The sequence below is a fragment of the Coturnix japonica genome, chromosome 22, assembly GCF_001577835.2.
Source record: "Coturnix japonica isolate 7356 chromosome 22, Coturnix japonica 2.1, whole genome shotgun sequence".
NCBI classification, from domain to species: domain Eukaryota; kingdom Metazoa; phylum Chordata; class Aves; order Galliformes; family Phasianidae; genus Coturnix; species Coturnix japonica.
The window spans coordinates 140,398-157,829 of NC_029537.1; the positions used below are offsets into that span (position 1 = coordinate 140,398).

Here is a 17,432-nt window from a genome sequence, read left to right on the forward strand (position 1 = left end):
GACCCCCTTCCAGACCCATCAACGACCCCCCTTCCCAAAACCCCCATGCTCCACTCCCCCCCCATCCCCTTCCCTACACTTATCGGCCATGTGTCTCCGTTGGCCCCGCCCCATCCTCTGACTTCACCCAATCACAGCTCCCCGTGCCCACCACGCCCCCTCACTGCGGCGCTCCCCATTGGTCGGTTTGAAAGCGGCGGCGGCCGCTGAGCGCGGGGCGGCGGTTGTGGCGGAGGTTGGGGGGGTTGAGATGATGGCGGCACAAGGTGAGGGATGGGATATGGGGTATGGGGTATGGGGTGTGGGATATGGGATATGGGGTATGAGGTATGGGATATGGGGTATGGGATATGGGATATGGGGTATGGGGTATGGGATATGGGGTATGGGATATGGGATATGGGGTATGGGATATGGGGTATGGGGTATGGGATATGGGATGGATCCGGGTCCAGACCGGAATGGAGGGTGCTACAGGGTGGGAATGGGGTCGGGTGGGACGGACAGCAGGAGCTGCGGGTGCCCCATTGCATTGGCAGCACCTGCCCTGCCCTATAGGATCTCCATAGAGCTTTAATTGCTGCTATAGGAGCACCTCATGTGCTCTAAGTGCTGCTATGGGAGCACCCCGTGTGTCTAAGTGCTGTTATAGGAGCACCCCGTGTGTCTAAGTGCTGCTATGGGCATCACTCTGTATGTGCTGGGTGCTGTTGGTGCCTGTGAGCAGCGCTGAGCTCCAGGACGGCCATACCCCCCATTCCCAGCGCTGTGTGCTCCATGTTCTCCTCCCATTTCTTTGCAGAAGAGCGGAGAAGAAAGCTGCAGGAGTACCTGGAGGCCAGGAGGAAGCCGAAATGCACCAGCACCAAGTAAGTTGGGCTGTGCAGCTGTATCTGCATCACCAGCATCTGCCACCTCTGCAGTGTGTGCTAATGGGAGCAGCCCTGTGCCAGACTGAGCCTGGGGCAGCTCCTGGTAGCATCAACACAGCCGTGGTTGAGTTGTTATTTCCTGCTCTTTAATGCTGGGTGTCTCCACAAAACCTTCCCATCCCAGGCTTTGGGTTTGCAGAGCAGCCTTTGGTTGCATTGCCAGCTGTGCAGCTTTGTTTTATGGTAATAAGGAAGGGACACCTTCAGCCCATTTAAAGCAATCAGGAGGAAGCTCGTTACCACACCTGATCTGGTAGGTGGGTTCCCATCATGTCCTGCCCGGCCCCGTCAGCTGCAGGAAGCGCTTTGATGGCTTTTCCCGTCAGTGGAAGTTGTGTGTTGTGTAACACTCTTTGCTGTCACTTTTTCTGTTGCCACACGGAAGGGAAAGAAACACGACGTGGTTCTTCCTTGAAGCTTTCAGGCTTCCAAACGCTTCTCATCAGCTGCTGTGGCTGAAGCAACCAGAAGCATTTGAGCTCTTTCACCTTGTTTCTGCAGGGCCTGTTTAAAGGACCAGACTAATCACCTGGATCCACTTTTAAAAGCAGTTTCTGAACCAGAACATGTAAGTAGAAATGGACTCTTTTCAGTCTGGTTTTGTGCTTGAAGTGCATCCATGCAGATGGGGGAACACAGAGCAGGACGGTGAGTTCCTGACCCCAGGTGGGTGGTAGTAACACGTTGTTAAACATCCGGCCCTGAGACAAGCAATTAATTTTCAGAGCAAATAATGAGAGAATCATCCTCTGTCTCAGTGCTGGGTGTTACATTGGGCTTGTCTCCCCGCACTGGGCTTTGTGTGCATCCCTTGGGCTGGTGGGGCTGAGTGTCGGGGTGTGACTGAGCTGAGCTCTGCTCTGGGCTCTGCCTGATGTTCTTTGTCTCTGCAGCTTGGCAGGAACAAGGGCATCGTCCAACACGTAGCAAAGGGCACCTGGAAGGATGGCAAACTTGCAGCCAAACCTGCACAGCCAGCTGGGTGTGCTACGCTGCGGCAGCATCCACGTGCGTCTCAGAGAGTAGGAGTGGTACGGCCACGGCAGCTGGGGAAGGGCACAGAGCTGCCTGCAGGGCTCGTTCCGAGCACAAACCCCCCTGCACAGCCCAGAGGGAAGGTCCCACCTTCTGCCTCTTGTCACCTAAACCCTGGAGGGCCGGAGGAGGCTGGAAGTGGGCAGTCTGTGCCCGGGGCACCTTGCTCCCTGGATGAGAGCCGGCAGCGATGGCTTGGCTCCGACAAAGAGAACTTACCAGCACGAGCAGCTACAAACCCCGTGCCCAGCAACACTATTCAGTCTAATGGGAACAGTGTGGGGATCGAGAGAGCCTTGGCTCGTGGGCAGAGCTCAGGCGCTGTGTCAAGGACTGTCAAGGGCCCAAAGGACAGAATTAATGGCTGCCACACTAAGGAAATGCTGAATCAGGACAAATCCAGGAATCCCCTGCCAGGCTCAAAGGGCGCATCCCAAAAACCCAGCGGCACAACTCGGCCATTGCAGCCCCCTCAGTTACTTGCTAATTCCACACATTTGCTACATAAAAAGCCAGCTGTAAAACAGGAGAAAAACAATGCAGCAAGGGAACCTGTGGGGAAGCTCGGCACGTCTCGGATGGGAACTCTTAAGCACTCCAACACAGCTCCTGCAAAGCCCCCAGCCTCCAGCCGGCCCCAGGGCACCACAAATGGACCCACCAGGACACCCGGCCTGACGCTGTGCACCACGGTGCAGCAGCAAAGACCCACAGTGAGGGGGGGAGCAGACAGGAAGGACGTGAAGGCAGCACCTTCAGGACACACAGCAACATCCCGAGTGGGAGCCCCCCAGAAACAGCCTCTTCCCAGCACCAACAGCTCCAGAAATCCAGGAAATCAGGGTGGATTTGGGAGCAGGAGGGAGGTGCATAAAGCAGAGCTGCCGCAGAAGCATGGAGTGCATGCTGGCCGTGTCCCCAAGACCCCAACACCGGAGGATCGTAGGTAAGTGACATCCATGGCTCACTGTCCTCCTGGGGACAGCAGAGTGAGGTGCTGGACCATATGAGTCAGCTGCAGGGCCCAGCTGCACGGTCTGTGTGCTGCTGTGGGGATGCTGCAGTACAGGGGGGTGAGGTTTGATGGTCGTTTGGGTCCCTTGTTCCCCCCATGCAATAATTGCCTGCAGGCAGCAGTGAGGGAGCAGCGTCTGAAGATACAGCCTTGCTGTTCTGTGCTGCCTCTCCTGTTTTATCTTAAGTTTGGGAGGGTTTTTCTCTCCCAGCCTGGCTTGGGTGTGATCCCTAGGGCAGAAGTTCTTCCCAAGCAGCTAGAAATCCAAAGGGCAGAAAGAGCAGCAGCCTCACAAGTGCCAGTGGTCTGCTGTGTTGGTAACACTGATCCCTTGGTCCTTTCACAGGAGGCAGCTGGAGCAGTGGTTGGCCTCCAAAGGCAAGTGCTACAAGCGGCCGCCCATGGGGCTGCCCCCAAAAAAGCCAATGAAACAGAAGGAGAAGCCGCCCCAGGGGAGCACTGCGCAGGAGGAGCAAAAGCCAGAGGAGCTGGAGCAGCTCCACCTGGCCAGGATCAATGCGCTGCTGAGCGAGTGCCTGAAGCTCATCGAGGAGGTGGGAGTGGGGAAGGGGCTCTTGAAGCAAGGCATTTCTGCTTGGCTTAGAAGTCACCACACTCAATTCACCCCTGGAGCTGAGGGTGTATGGGGAGATGCACTGACAAGGAACGTGGCTTGGTAGCCCCTATACAGGCATCCCTGCGGATGTCCTGGTGTGTAGCAGTGCATCTTGCAGCAGGGATTCCTGCAGCAGCAGCCCAGGCTGCTCAAACCACTCCAGGATATGGGTCCCACTGCTGGGAATGGCATCTGTTAGCCCAGCCCTGGGTTTGGTGACCTGTCCCCCAACTGTTTGGGAGGATGCTGTACATGGGCAGCTCCTCCGTGCCCACCTCTTCTCCAGCACCTTGCCCTGGTTTTGCAGGGAGCCCCATCAGAGGAGATCTCAGCAATGCTGTGCCGTGAGCCCAGTGCAGAGAAATGTGCCAAGTTCTGGATGTGCAAAGCCAAGCTGCTCGCCCGCAGCAGCCCTTTGGACGTGATGGGGCTGTACGAAGCAGCGGTCTGTGCTGGTGCTGAGGTGAGTAGGGAGCTCTTTGGTTCCTCCTGCACAGCAGCAGGTTGTACCAAAGCCCAAAGGGTCAGATTTTGGGATCAGTTTAGTGGTCATTGGTGAAAAAGGCCTTTAGAGCTGTGGGTCTTGCTTGCTTTGGGACTTCATTCTTCTCTCCCTGCCTTCCTTGACCCGGGTCCTGATTTTTCTCTTCCCTTTTTGCAGCCCCTCCAGGAGCTCAGAGTTGTTGTCCTCGATATTTTGAAGACTGCAGAGCAGCCATCAGAAGGTAACACGTGCACACAGGGCAGGCCGGTGTTCCTGCGTGCTTTGCAGCCTGTCCCAGCACTCCGTGTCCCTGCTGAGTTGGCTGAGGGCTGAGCATTGTGAAAGTCCAGAACCCTCAACTCAGAAATGAGGCAGAATTCCTCTGCCAAAGCTGGGCCTGGCACAGCATGTGAGGTGCCCAGGGTTATGTCCACAGCTCTGCAGTGTTGTAGTGCCCCCTGCAGCTGCAGCTCTATTCCCTCTCTACAATCCTGCTGCCCTTTTCTATGTCCAAATGGAAGCCACAAGTCACAGTGCTGTGTCTTATAGTGGTCGGGCAGGGGGGAATGGCTTAAAGCTAAAAGAGGAGAGATTTAGATTAGATGATAGGAAAAGATTCTTTACTCAGGGTTGAGCCACTGGAACAGGTTGCACAGAGAGGTTGTGGCTGCCCCAATGCTGCATGGATTCAAGGCCAGGTTGGATGGAGCCCTGGGCAGCTTGAGCTGGCAGCTGCTAACCCTGCCCATGGCAGCAGGTTGGAGCTGGATGATCTTTAAGTCCCACTCTGACCGAAGCTGCTCTGATCTATGATTTCCCTCTCTCCTGTCAGGGGAAAATCCTGAGCATTGCCTTCAATGGGAGCCCACCACTCCTTGCCCAGGCAAGAGGCAGCACATGGCCATGACTCCATGCCAAACAGAGAGCGCCCTGAGCAGCCTGCCCACCTCCGCCATCAAGCTACAAGTGAAGTCTGTGCCCAGGTGAGGCCGAGCTGCTGGCAGCACAAACACCCTGTGCCATCTCTGCGGGCTTTGCTCACTGATGCCTTTTTTTCCTCCCCACAGGGTGAGGCAGGTGCCAGAAGGACAAGAGCTGAAATTCCTGACGCCGGTGCGGCGCTCAACGCGCATTGAGAAGGCTGGGAGCCGCTACCCTGGGATGCTCAAGGACCACGACCCCGTGGTGTCGTCCCTCAGCGAGATCCTGGATAATGACAAGGAGACCCAGTTCTTATTCCGCAAGAATAAAGCTCTGTCACAGGTGGCAAAGGCGGATGTTTTGAATATGTAGCCCCAGATGTTGCTGAGGGATTCTGAGGGCTGCCTTGCCCTGCCATTGACTGCTGCCGCCTCTCAGATGTAACTCTGCAGGGGTGGCCTCTTTAAGCCTTTTTCACTGTTTTTAAGTGTTTAAAGCCTTACAGTGTGAGCTGAGCAAGGTCTGGGATTGGAGATATGGGCTCTGTGCTGTCGGGTCAGCTCCATCACCCCAAAGCACACCCTGCTTTTTGTGCTGGCCAATGGCTCTGGTCGCTGCAGCCCTTTGGGTGCCTCGCAGGGTTTGGGAAGTGACATCCCAAGGAGGAAGGAATGCACAGCCCCTGTATGGGACCACAGGGAGAGCTGTGCTGGGCCTCAAAGCCAGCAGTGCTGTGGGCAGAGGGCACCCAGAGCCCAGGGGATGCCACAGGTTCCCCCCTGTAAGGGGAGCACGATGGTTCTGCTGTTGCTAAGCACAGAGCAGAGCCCCTTTTCCATCCTCCTGCCCCTAACAAACAGCAGGAGCAGCAGAACCAACAGTGCAGGGCTGCCCCAGGGCCTGTGTGCATCCATGGCACTTATCCCAGCTCCCAGCCCAGGCCTTGGCGATGCCCTTTGCTCCAACCTTCCCCAGGCTCGGGGCAAAGGAATTTTCCTTTGAAAAAAAAATATGATTTATGTCTGTTCCACTATGCTGTAACTCCAATAAAACTTTGTAAGATGTGAGCGTGCCTTTTATAAATAGACAAAGGTAAAGAAGGGGAGAGGTTGGGACTCTCAGCAGGTAAAAGGGAGCAGTGCTGGCCCCAGGACCTTGTTATCTTCGGGCATCAACCCCCTCCCCCAGAGCAGTTCCCAGTGCTGGAGCTGATTGAGCTGCTGGGTGCATCGTGCTGCCCTGCAGCAGCTCCTGGGGGTGGAGATGGGCACCGTGCTGCGGGGATGCTCTGCTACCATCAGCCCAGGGGCAGCACCCGCTGTCTGCTGGGGATCAGTGGGCTCAGGCCTCGCCGTCCTCTTCCTCCTCCCCGCTGGAGTCCTGGGGGAGCCCCAGAACCTGAGACAGAGGGGCTCATTGGGTGCTGGGCTGTGTGGGCACTGGGTGCCTGGCTCCTGTGCCACAGCTCTGCCCCCACCTGTTGGCTGTGCTGCTCCAGCTGCAGCTCCAGGGCTGCGCTTCCCTCTCCAGCATCTATGGGGCCGTGTTCCACCGTTGACTCATGGGCCATCTGCAGTGGGATGAGCAGGAGCAGGGCTGGCACCTGGGGCTGGCACCTGGGGCTGGTACCCGGCTCCTGATGGGCTTGGGGACATCAGAGGGGCAGGGGGGGAAACTGAGGCACAGCACCAGACGTACCAGGACAGAGGGTGCCCGGAAGAGGTAACTGAAGGGGTAGTAGAGGAAGTTGAGGAAGGAGGCTGCGTAGAGGTCAGCGTAGCGCATCACCTGGCTGGCAAACAGTGTCTGCCGGGAGCCGCTGCGGAAGAGGCTCCCCATCATCCCGTAGCACATGTCCATCTCGTGTGTGACTTTCTGTGTGCACGTCGGGGCGGTCAGGGCAGCGATACCCCACGTGTGGGCTGCTCTGTGGGATGGGGATGTGGTCCCATTGGGGTCACCTGGATGTGCCGTTTGATGGAGCTGATGTCCGGCCGCTCGCTGCTGCCGCTGTCCAAATGCCTGCGGTGGGAGCGGGGGGCTCACAAGGGCCCTTTGTGTCCCCCCCCGGCTGCAGGGACCCCAGCGTGGTGCCCACTCACTGGTACAGCTCTGCCAATAACAGGTCCAGGCTCCGCAGCTCCTCGAACAGCTCTGCCAGGGCAAACTCCATCTCAGTGCCTGCACTGCAGCCCTATCACCATACCTGGGGCTGGAAGAGCCCCCGAGGGATGGGGGGCAGGGCAGGGGCTGCTCACCGCTCTTCTCCGTCCACACCTGCAGCTCTCGGGCCAACTCGGGCACCACCAGGAAGGTGCGCCAGCCCTGCCGCTTCTTGGACTTGAGGATGTCCCCGAAGATGTGGTCCCCCATGTACAGGATGTCCTTGCCCTTCACGCCCAGCAGGTCACACACCAAGTCTGACGAGCCTGAGACACCGGGACGGCACAGCCTGGGGTCACCATGTCCCCACACCATGACACCACCACGTCACCCATCCAGGCGCTCACCACCGGAGTACACAGCGCAGTGCTGGAGGGGCCCCGTGTAGGTCCCGATGCGCAGCTTCCCCGTGTCCTGTGTGCACAGAGCACCCCGTGGGCTCACTGCCACCTCTGCCCACTTGGTGCTGGCAGGTGGGGGGGGGGGACACACATGGTGCCAGGGTCCCCACCGTGTTGACTTGGCGCAGGACGGTGCCCTCGGCGAAGAAGAGCGGCTTGCGGGTGTCCACCACGATGAGGTCGAAGTAGGAGCGCCAGGGACGTGGGGGGGTCCCGGTCTGCATGGGGGCAGGGAGGAAAGGTGACAGGGGATGGGGTCACCATTGGGTGGGGGCACCCCCAGCCCCAGCTCGGCTCTGTCCCCTCACCTTGTCACCATCACCAAAGTCGAACAGGTAGGTCATGATGGCCTGCAACAACACGCGGTGTCACCCGTGAGGGTGGTGGGGTTGTGGGGTCACCCTGAGCTCTGCCCCCCCCCCCCAAAACCAGAAGTGGCACCACTTACATCTGTGTATTTGTAGTCGCTGTTTGTCACAAGAAACACCTTCCCAACTTCGTTCATGCGGCTCAGCAGCAGTGGCACACGGGGCTGTGGGGCACAGTGAGAGCAGTGGGGGGGGGCACACAGGGACTGGGGGGCACACAGGGATTGAGGAGGTTCCAGGGGTCTGGGGGGGCTCACAGACACTCACATCTTTCACCACGTATTTCTCCAGGTTCTCCAATGTCTTCTCCTTCAGGCAGCCCTGTGGGGGGGGGAGATGGGTGGTAAGGGGGTGGCAGAGGGTTGGAGCCCCCCCCCCAAGACCTGGTGGGGCTGCGGGGTCCCCCAGCCCTGCCCACAGCCCCACCGAGAGGTGAACTTGGTCCATGGCCTCGCGCACGTCCTGGAACATGCTGCGGAAGGACATGAAGAGGTTCCCGTGTTTGTAGCCAGTGTCACAGCTAAAAATGGGCAGAAAAATGGGGAAATAGGAGGTGAAAGCACCACACAGCATGGGGGACCCCCGGACCCCCCCATCCCATACAGAGACCCCCCCCATCCCGCTCACCTGACATATCTGGGGCAGTTGGAGAAGAAGTCCACCAGGCAGGCGTACAGGTGGGTCTCTGTGTGGGAGGGGGCCGTGAGGGGGGGAGCACCCCAAAATGGGGGGAGGGCTGGGGTCTGGGGGGGGGCACAGCTCACCCGTCAGGTTGAAGAGGGTGTTGAGGATGTGGAAGCGCTTGGTGTCGTCCCGCTGGATGAACTTATTGGGGTAGTAGTGCAGGATCTCAGCCCTGCGGGGGGCACAGGGGCCGCTCAGCCCCTCCAACCAAACCCCAGCACTACCCAGGGACCCCCAACCCCCCCCCGGATAAAAGAAATGCTCACACACCCCCGGAGGAAGCGGAAGCCGTGGGCGCAGACCAGCAGGTTGCCATGAGAGTCCACCTTCAGCAGGTTCCCATAGAGCGCGTCGAACACCAGCCCCCTGTGGGACCAGCAGCAGGGCAGAGGGGTCCCAATGAGCGTGTGCCCCCCAATCCCAACCCCAGAACCACCCCCCCCCACCGCAGCACTCACCGGGTGGGGAAGGTGGGGTCGTATTTGTAGTGCAGGATCTCGGTGGGGTACCCGATGGACACCAGGTGCTCCAGCAGCAGCCTGAAGCCCAGCTCCTCGTAGGCAGGTGATTTATACACTGCACAGCCAAGGAGACACCTGGGTTTGGGTCTGGGGGTCTCAGCCCCCCCCCACACCCGGCTCAGCCTCCTCCCCCCCCCCAGCCCCACGCACTGGCCAAGGTATAATCCATATCGAAGCCGAAGCACTTGATCTTCTCCAGCGCCAGGCTGCGGTTCACGAAGATCCTGGTGGGGACAGCAGTGGGTTTAGGGACGGCCCGGAGCCCACGGAGCAGCACGGGGCCGTGCGACCCCCCCCGGCTGTGGAGGGCCCCGACGGTGAATTATTGGGGCAGAAAATCGGGATTTAACCGACAGAAGTTAGGGGGGAGGCAATGAGGAGCCCCCATTTCGTCCGCTTCCCCCCCCCCCCCCCCCCCCCCCTCCCCACCGATGCTGGCAGTCCCTGCGCAGTGCCCGGGGGTCGCCCCCCCCCATCGCCGGGCCCCTCTGTCCCTCGCTGCCCATCACCGCCGCCTCCTCCTCCTCCGCTCCCCTCCGCTTTAAGGGGCACCGCGCTCCGCCCCCCCCCTCCCCCGAGGCAGCGGACAATCATTAACCGGGGGGTCAAGGCCCGGCCCTGGGCAGCCCCAACACTATGGAGCACGAGTCCCCCCCACCAAAGGCCCCCAACCCCCCCAGCAGCCAACGCTGCCATCAGCCCAACGCGGCTGCACAGCCCTGATAAGAGCCCCCCCCGCACACACCATCCCCATCCCATGACAGCGGGGCCACACGTGAGGCTCTTATCAGCATTCCCAGCCCCAGGTACACCCAGGGGGTGACGAACATCCCTCCACCCCCCCCAAAGGGAGGCACAGCGCTGGCGTACGAAGGAAACCTTTATTGAGTCCGAGGTAGCAGCAGTGCGGGGGGCAAAGCCGAGCACAGCACAGCCCATGGCCCCCAGGGGGTCACTGCAGGGTCCGGGTTAAACTGGGGGGCAAAGAGGGCAAGGGGGGGATAAAAAAGTAACGCAGCCCTCGTCAGTGCTGGGCTGAGAGCAGCAGGACAGCCCAGCACCACACAGCTATAAAAATAAACCATACAGAGACTCGGTGACAACACGTGGAGGAACGGAGGGAGCCCCATGGTGGGGAGGGGGCTGTGTGTGTGTCCCCCTCCTCACGCCGGGCAGCAGCAAGCAGGCACAGCGTGGGCTCGCGCTCACAGCACGGCGAACGTGAAGAGGGCCATGATGGCGGCGCTGATGAGACCCGAGATGGGCACGGTGACGAACCAGGCCATGAAGATGTTACGGAACAGGCGCCAATCCACCGCCTTCCTGGAGCGCAGCCACCCCACCGACACCACCGAGCCCACCTGCGGGACGGCACAGCTCAGTGCAGCCCCCCGGGACCCCCACAGCACAACATGGGGCTGCAGCTCTGCCCCCCGCTTCTCCCAGCCTCGAGGTTTGCAGCCCTTCCAGGAGCTGCTGGGAGACACATTCAGCCCATGGGAACGGCCCTACCTTGCAGTGCGTGGTGCTGATGGGGAGCCCCACATTGGAGGCGATGACCACGGTCAGGGCGGATGCCAGCTCGATGCTGAAGCCACTGCAGAGATGAGAACAGGAGGGAAAGTGAGACAGAGCCCACCCTGCGCCCCCCAGGCAGACCCTCTGCATGGCAGGACCGACCCCTGTGCACAGCAGGGTGGGCGTGCAGGCAGGCACTGCTCACAGCTGCACCAGAAGGGGGCAAGATCCCCCCACCCCGGGCATACAGCCCCCAGGAGCAGAGCTCAGCCCTACCTGGATGGTGTGATGGGAGTCAGGTCTTTACCCATGGTCTGGATGACCCTGCGGCCCCACACCCACAGCCCGATGCAGATCCCCACACCCCCGTAGAGCAGCAGCCAGATGGGGGTTGCCACCTTGGTGGCCACATCACCCGTCTGATAGACCAGGTAGAGTGCGACCAGGGGGCCGATGGCGTTGCTGCAGGAGGAAGGAGAGCGGGTCAGAGCTTGGAGCACAGCTCAGAACAACAGAAACAGCACTGCTGGTACCGACCTGACATCATTCCCTCCATGGGCAAAGGATCCAAAACAGGCTGTTAAGATCTGGAGGAAGTGGAAAAGCAGGGACACCTCGGGCTTGTCCTGGTCCTGCCACTCCTCCAACGAGCTGCTGCTGCCCTTCCTGTCCCCGAGGCCCATCTCCACTTGAGCAGCGTTCAGATCCACGTCGGCAGCGGGGTGCACGTCGGCCACCGCGTTGCAGTAGCTGGTGTAGCTGTCCATGCGCACCCGCTTCTTGGTGTCCGCCACGGGCCAGGCCAGCTTCTCCATCTCCTCCCCCTCCCTGGCCCGGAGGGAGTCCAGGGGCATTCCGCAGATGGCCATGGTGTACGACGTGTAACTGTTGTTGCGCCGCAGGGGTTTGTCCCCTGAGTCCCCCATGCAGTCCCCCATTTTGGCCAGGTGCATTTTGTGTAGCAAGTCTTTGTATAAACCTGAGTCTTTGTGCACAGTGTGGTACTGGTACTGCCCGCTGGACGTCAGCTGGTGGCCCACGGGCTGGTGGAACTGCACCAGGTTACCATTGGGCAGCTGAACGGCTCCTGATAAAGGAGAAAGCAGTGAGCACCAAAGCAGTGAGCACCAAAGCAGTGAGCACCAAAGCAGTGAGCACCCATCTGGAACAGCACCGCAGCCCCACTGCAGCCCGCAGCGCTGCTCACCACCATCCACATTGGTTTCCTTCAGGTCGATGCTCGGGGGCCGCTCGGGGGTCTCCTCTGCATCCCCCAGGTTGAAGGACACAGCCCGCTCCTCCGTGGCCGCCCGTGGTGGCACAGCAGACGCTGCCTCGGTGCTGGGGCTCTTAGCATCGCCCATAGGAGCGTCGCCCAGCGGCACCTTGGGCTCCTCACGCTCCTCCTTCAGGCTGCCGCTCTTCTCCATCAAAGGGCTTTCAGAGGGACTCGATTTGATTTCTCCTGCACAGATCAGCTGCCGTTACACCCCAGCCCTTGGCACAGCCATTGAGCCACACCTGCCCTGCATTGTGCCCCCCCCATTTATGGCAGATCAATGGCTTTACAGCTCCTCAATTCTGACCTTTGTTGCTCCCCTTCCAGCCCAGTGCTCATCAGTCACACCTTGTCTGACACGCGGCACCAGCTCATCTCCTATTTTTATCCCCCCCACCCACACGGGGTGTGGTGAGCACCATGACCGGGCTCCTGCCGGTTATTCCTCGGGCACTGATCCCTTCCCAGCAATCCAACCTCCCTCGGGCTGCCCTGCAGCCACGTGAGCCATCATTGCTTCCATGCAGTGACCTGTGCCAGGCCAGCACCATCCCCTCCTGCAAAACCCCCCCCATCATGGAGCTGTGAGCCCAAACATCCCCATCTGCCTCTGCTTTCCAAGGCAAGAAGCTGAGGCTGCTCCCATGGGCTGGAAGGAGAAGGCAGAGGAGGGAGCCTGCCCTGCAGCTGCATGGAGCTCGGGCAGCCATAAAGCTGTCAGTCACACCCCAATTACAGCAGCTGACAAGGACACTCGTTATCCCCTTGCCTACAGGTCTGCAAATGAGGAAGCAGGCTGCGTGCTCTGTGTGTATGTGAGTGCACAGCCCTCCCATGCTGCTGGAGCTGCTGCAGGGGGTGTTTATCAATGGGTATTTCTGACCCGGGGGGAGGATTTCACCAGCCTGCACAGCTCTGCCTCGCAACCCACATCGATCCCAGAACACCGGGATTAAAGGTTATAGCAGCCTGCAGTGCAGGCAGGGCCACGGGCTGCCAGCCAGCAGCACGGAGCTGCTCCCAGCAGGAATCTGGGGTCCCCTCATGCTGTGGGGTTGGCTGGAGCCTTCAGGGCCGTCAGCATGGCCTGCACGCACCCAGAGCAGCTTAAGTGATAAGTGAAGCTGCAGATCCCTGCTAAGAACAGCCCCGTGGTAATGAGATTGGTGGGTGCAAAGAGGAGCCGGGAGCAGCACACCCAGCTGCACAACGCCACGTACTTACGTTCGATTTTCTTCTTCATTCTTGGACATACAAAGAACCAGACGACGAGAGCGCAGACAACAGCACTCCCCGCCGAAATGAGGAGGATACCCCAGAGAGGCAGTTTGTCAAAGCCCAGCACTAGGAAATAAAACAAGGGATCTTGAAACCCCCGGGGACCCCTCCGTGTCCGACTCTGCTCCCCCAGCCCGGAGACCACACAGCAAACAAGAGCTGGAGCTCACAGAGCCCCTCGGGGCCGCGGTCTCCCCCACGGGGAGCTAATCTGTTCCACATGCTCAGGCACTTTCCCTCCCCTCCTGCAGCCAAACCCGATTAGTGCCCGCTGTGCATTCTGCCTGAGAGCAGCAGGAACGCTCTCAGCCCTGCGCCCTGCCTTGCTGCAATGTCATAGAGAACAGCAGCACGGCTGCCGCAGCACCACGCTGCCTGCCTGGCACACGGGGACCTCGGCAGCTCTGCGAAGGGGATTTCTCTGCTGTAACACCTCAACTCAAAGCTCCTGCTCCAACACCTGCAGGAGGAACCTGATGCACTCTATGACCAGGCAATGAGTGCCTTTAAACAGGGGCTGGCCTGCAGACCCCAGACCAAACGAGGTGACCACGCTGGAGGCAGCAACACGCTGCTCCCTCTGCACCAACACAACAGCTGCACAGCACTGAGCACAGAGTCCAGCTGGAGGCTACAGCCCAACTGCTGCCTCCTCCTCCTCCTCCTGTGGATGCTGCAGGGAAGCAGACACCCCCGGAGCCTTCCAGGCACTGTTTACAGACAAAACCCTCGGAAGCCAACGCTGCCTTCTGTCACTCCACCTCCAGCCTCCAATGACCTCTTCCACTGTTCCACAACAGGAAACCCACTCAGACTGAAAACAGCTCACGCCGAGCAGCTCTGCCTGATGGAAGCTATGATTTGTGTGTTTTCCTGCACCACCTGCCCTCAGCTCTGCGGGCACCGCTCTCTGTGTGCCAGCCCTTACCCTGCCATCCCCCTACACAACAACCAAACACAAACATTCCTATTTGCTGTTCCCAAAGGGGCTGCAAACTGCGACATGAGCTCCTCTTCTCACCAGGAAACCTCCAGGATCATTAGTTTGCTCCTAGGGGTGGGTGTGTGGGAAGAGCCTCCGGCCCCGCTCCTCACTACAGGGCAAGCACAGCAGCCCCAACAACACCTGGGTACCCAAAACAGGAGGGGACATCACTATCTGGAGCTCTAGGGGCAAAGCTCAGTGGGGTTTAGTTCAGGCAGGCACCTATCTATAGCCCAGAACTCAGTGCACGCTAGCCTGCCGCCTTCTGAAACCGGCACAGGCCAGCCGCCTTCTAGGAGAATTCAGCCCTGAAAAGCAAAAAGGGGTAAATCGGGCATTTAATGGAGGCTTTGACAGTGATTTCCAAAGCGAGGTTTCAAGCACCGCAGTGCGTACTTACAGGGTGCGCCGGTGAACATGATGGAGAACAGGTTGATCCCCACGGTGCAGGCGTAGAAGACGGGCAGAGCACGGAGGCCATTGGGGACGGGGTCTGTCTGCAACACAACATTTGCTTTTCCATCCCACCATCCCTCTTTTTTTGGGATAAAATAGCTCCACAGACAAAGCTTTTGCCTCTTTCCCACTGCTTCAAGCAGAACAATGAAGCCCTCACTCGCAAGCAGCTCACAGCCCTGCAGACCTGAGGCAGCACCAACCCAGCACTGCACAGGGACAGCGGGAAGCAGGAGGTGGCAGGCAGGGCTCGGAAAGGGCAGTTATGCAAGGCAGCTCCCACAGCAGTGACGCCGGGAGTGTTTTGCAAGGGTTGCCAGGCAGAAAGCAGAGCGATAAGATCTTAACATCTCCTGGAGCAGAAGTAGTTCTTCCAGACCTAAAATCACGGGTGTCATTAAAGCCAAACGTGCAGAACAAAGCGCTGACAGATAATGCTGGAGCCGGGCAGAAAAGCTGAATGCCCCCAACCCAAAGGATCAAAGAGCTTCAAGTTCATCACCCCCAAGAAATGACCTCCAGAGCTGCACCCCCCCAATGTTCCAGGTGCCAGACCCCTTTTTTTGCTGGACTTTCAGACCCTCCAAACAGCAGAAATCTTTTCTAGCACAGTCACAGCTATTGGATTCCCCTGAGATCTCACTGCCCCATCAGGGTCCTGGGCAAGGTTTAGGGCAGGGAGGAACAAGGAGCTTTGAGGACAGCTTTCAGCTGCCAGGACAGCACGGCACACAACCACCAGAGGGTCCCCATGTGGCTCAGCCCCACACTGGACCTGTTGCTCTCCAGTGGTTTGGGATGAAAACTGCCATGTCTGTGGGCAGCAGCTCCCCCAGACACCAAAGGAGACCAAAGGGGCTGAATGGAGCACCATGCGATGCTGCTACCAACCATACACAACACCCCAAATCCTGACTTCAGGGGGCTGAAACTCACAGCAGTGGGGAAGTGGCTGCAGAACAGCCGGGAGGTGTGGGCTGCTCAGGCTGCCTCTCCCATAGAGGGAAGTGCAGTTTCCAGGCACCGGGGACAATTTTGGTCCTCCCGGCTTCAAAAAAAGCCCCATCATCACTTGTCACCTTCCACTGCAGCACAAGAGCCTCACGTGAGTCCAGAAAAGCCGGAGATGCAGCTCCAACCTTATCAACTCCGGCAGCAAAGCTGCTCAAACAGCCCAGATGTTTTGGTAGGAGGAAAGTGAAAGCTCCTTATCTCCTGGTCCCCACCTCATGGGATGAGAGCTGCCCGGGCTCCCCATCGCCTCCCCATAGACCCACATATCCCCACATAGACCCACATAGACCCACATAGACCAGCACACAAAGCAGTGAGCAGCTCATGAGCACAGCCGGGCCATCCTTACCTTGTGCAGAATGAACCTACGGACAAGGAAGAAGAGGACAGCAGACATGATGCCGGAGAGGAGGGGTGAGATGAACCAGGACAACACTAGGAGAGAGGAGACGCTGTTTGTTGGAGCCCTGATGCAGGTTTGAAGCACAGCATCGTGCACTGCTGCTCCTGGGGCATCACCCGGCCCCACTCACCGATCTTCAGCAGCTCGGACCACTTGACGCCTTTCTGCCCTTTGGCCACCAGTGAGAAGCCGATGGTGGCTCCGACGATGCAGTGCGTCCCCGAGATGGGCAGCTTCAGGAACGAAGCCGCCAGCTGCCACACGGCCGAGCCTGGAAGGGAAAAGGGGGATAATAAGGAACTATGGGGAGCAGCCGGGGGTCCCAGGGGGAACGGGGCTCACCAAACATGGCGCTGATGGAGCCGGCCATCAGCAGGTGCTGGGTGTCGTTGTACATGTCCACGTCGATCAGCCCCTTGCGGATGGTCTCGCTGACCTTGGCCCCCAGCAGCACGGAGCCCACGGTCTCGAAGATGCTGGCCAGGATACAGGCCTGGCGCAGCGACACCACGCCGGAGCCCACGGCCGTACCGAACGAGTTGGCCACGTCGTTGGCGCCCACCGAGAAGGCCAGGACGAAGGCGATGATGAAACCCAGCACCAGCATCCACAGCAGCGGGGTGAGCGGCCCCGAGGGGGCGGGCGGGGGGAGCAGAGCGGCCGTGGGGACGGGCAGCTCCATGGCCGGCAATGAGGGGAGCCGGGGGGTGGGAGCGGAAAGGGGGGATATGGGGGGATATAGGGGGGATATGGGGGGGTTATGGGGGGGTGGAGCAATAAATAACAGCGGGGATTAATTAATTAACCGGGCGGCGTTACTGCCGCCGCTATAGCGCTGTCCGGCGGGGCGGGACGCGGCGGGCGGGCAGGGCCGGGCCGGGCTCCATGACGGCGGGTCCTGCGGGCGGACAGCGGGAATCAGCGGCAACCGGTACCACCGGAACCACCCGGTACCACCGGAACCACCCGGTACCACCCGAACCCACCCGGTCCCGCTCCACGCTCGGCCTCGCTCGGCCATAACACTCACCGATGGGCCGGGAAGGACGGGGCTGCACACGGCACGACTCGCTCCGAACCGCCCTGACCCGCTCCAATGGTTCCGATGGTTCCGATCGGCTCCAATCGGTTCCGCTGGTTCCGCCGGTTCCGACCCGCCCCACTCGCCCCCTCCTCCTCTCACTGCGCGGCCGCCCCCCGCCCCTCCGCTTTTATAGCCTGCCCACACCCAGCGCCCGCCCTCTCGTGACGTCACAGCCGGCTCGCAGCTCTGATTGGTCAGCTCAGCGCCGCGGGGTCGAGATCGCGCCGCTATTGGTCAGTTCCGCTCGGCGGCGGAGGCGCGACCGGCGGGTCCTT

General features: G+C 59.8%; 3 protein-coding genes across 4 annotated transcripts; 1 reads left to right on the plus strand and 2 right to left on the minus strand.

Moving 5' to 3' along the window:
* Positions 1–105: 105 nt before the first annotated feature.
* On the plus strand, positions 106–6,070 carry CKAP2L (cytoskeleton associated protein 2 like). Of its 2 annotated transcripts, none has more exons than XM_015882930.2 (9): positions 106–266; positions 806–869; positions 1,434–1,500; positions 1,826–2,913; positions 3,329–3,536; positions 3,906–4,061; positions 4,260–4,323; positions 4,915–5,065; positions 5,150–5,375. In XM_015882930.2, the coding sequence occupies exons 1-9, from the start codon at positions 251–253 to the stop codon at positions 5,373–5,375; spliced, it is 2,040 nt and encodes a 679-aa protein (XP_015738416.1). In that variant the 5' UTR covers positions 106–250. The 2 variants fall into 2 exon arrangements, with proteins under 2 accessions (XP_015738416.1, XP_015738415.1); XM_015882929.2 differs by having other exon boundaries at positions 107–266; positions 803–869; positions 5,150–6,070.
* Positions 6,062–9,679, minus strand: LOC107323638 (cytosolic purine 5'-nucleotidase). The gene is made up of 18 exons (XM_015882932.2): positions 9,570–9,679; positions 9,291–9,364; positions 9,078–9,195; positions 8,890–8,985; positions 8,700–8,791; positions 8,563–8,620; positions 8,362–8,455; positions 8,203–8,256; positions 8,016–8,099; positions 7,876–7,917; positions 7,678–7,785; positions 7,514–7,580; positions 7,262–7,432; positions 7,106–7,157; positions 6,965–7,025; positions 6,702–6,878; positions 6,481–6,573; positions 6,062–6,401 (listed from the first exon to the last, which is right to left on the minus strand). The coding sequence occupies exons 1-18, from the start codon at positions 9,644–9,646 to the stop codon at positions 6,345–6,347; spliced, it is 1,575 nt and encodes a 524-aa protein (XP_015738418.1). The 5' UTR covers positions 9,647–9,679; the 3' UTR covers positions 6,062–6,344.
* Positions 9,680–10,002: 323 nt separating this feature from the next.
* On the minus strand, positions 10,003–17,267 carry SLC20A1 (solute carrier family 20 member 1). The gene is made up of 11 exons (XM_015883023.2): positions 17,104–17,267; positions 16,416–16,971; positions 16,204–16,344; positions 16,020–16,105; positions 14,601–14,697; positions 13,162–13,281; positions 11,866–12,123; positions 11,196–11,745; positions 10,935–11,120; positions 10,653–10,737; positions 10,003–10,501 (listed from the first exon to the last, which is right to left on the minus strand). Exons 2-11 carry the CDS (start codon positions 16,753–16,755, stop codon positions 10,346–10,348), a joined length of 2,019 nt encoding a protein of 672 aa, XP_015738509.1. The 5' UTR covers positions 16,756–16,971; positions 17,104–17,267; the 3' UTR covers positions 10,003–10,345.
* Positions 17,268–17,432: the final 165 nt, after the last annotated feature.

Bases quoted from the DNA above. Each gene is read 5' to 3' on its own strand.
- LOC107323638 (XM_015882932.2), bottom strand. From the start codon at position 9,646: ATGGGCAGCGAGGGACAGAGGGGCCCGGCGATGGGGGGGGGCGACCCC. The intron at 7,786-7,875 runs GTGAGGGGACAG...GCCCCCATGCAG, and splicing joins ACTTTGGTGATGGTGACAAG to ACCGGGACCCCCCCACGTCC. The intron at 7,581-7,677 runs GTGGGGACCCTG...CTGTGCACACAG, and splicing joins TCCTGCGCCAAGTCAACACG to GACACGGGGAAGCTGCGCAT.
- SLC20A1 (XM_015883023.2), bottom strand. From the start codon at position 16,755: ATGGAGCTGCCCGTCCCCACGGCCGCTCTGCTCCCCCCGCCCGCCCCC. The intron at 11,746-11,865 runs GTGAGCAGCGCT...CTCCTTTATCAG, and splicing joins GGAAACCAATGTGGATGGTG to GAGCCGTTCAGCTGCCCAAT. The intron at 10,738-10,934 runs GTAGGGCTGAGC...TCATCTCTGCAG, and splicing joins ACTCCCATCACACCATCCAG to TGGCTTCAGCATCGAGCTGG.
- CKAP2L (XM_015882929.2), top strand. The intron at 870-1,433 runs GTAAGTTGGGCT...TTGTTTCTGCAG, and splicing joins CCGAAATGCACCAGCACCAA to GGCCTGTTTAAAGGACCAGA. The intron at 1,501-1,825 runs GTAAGTAGAAAT...TTGTCTCTGCAG, and splicing joins CAGTTTCTGAACCAGAACAT to CTTGGCAGGAACAAGGGCAT.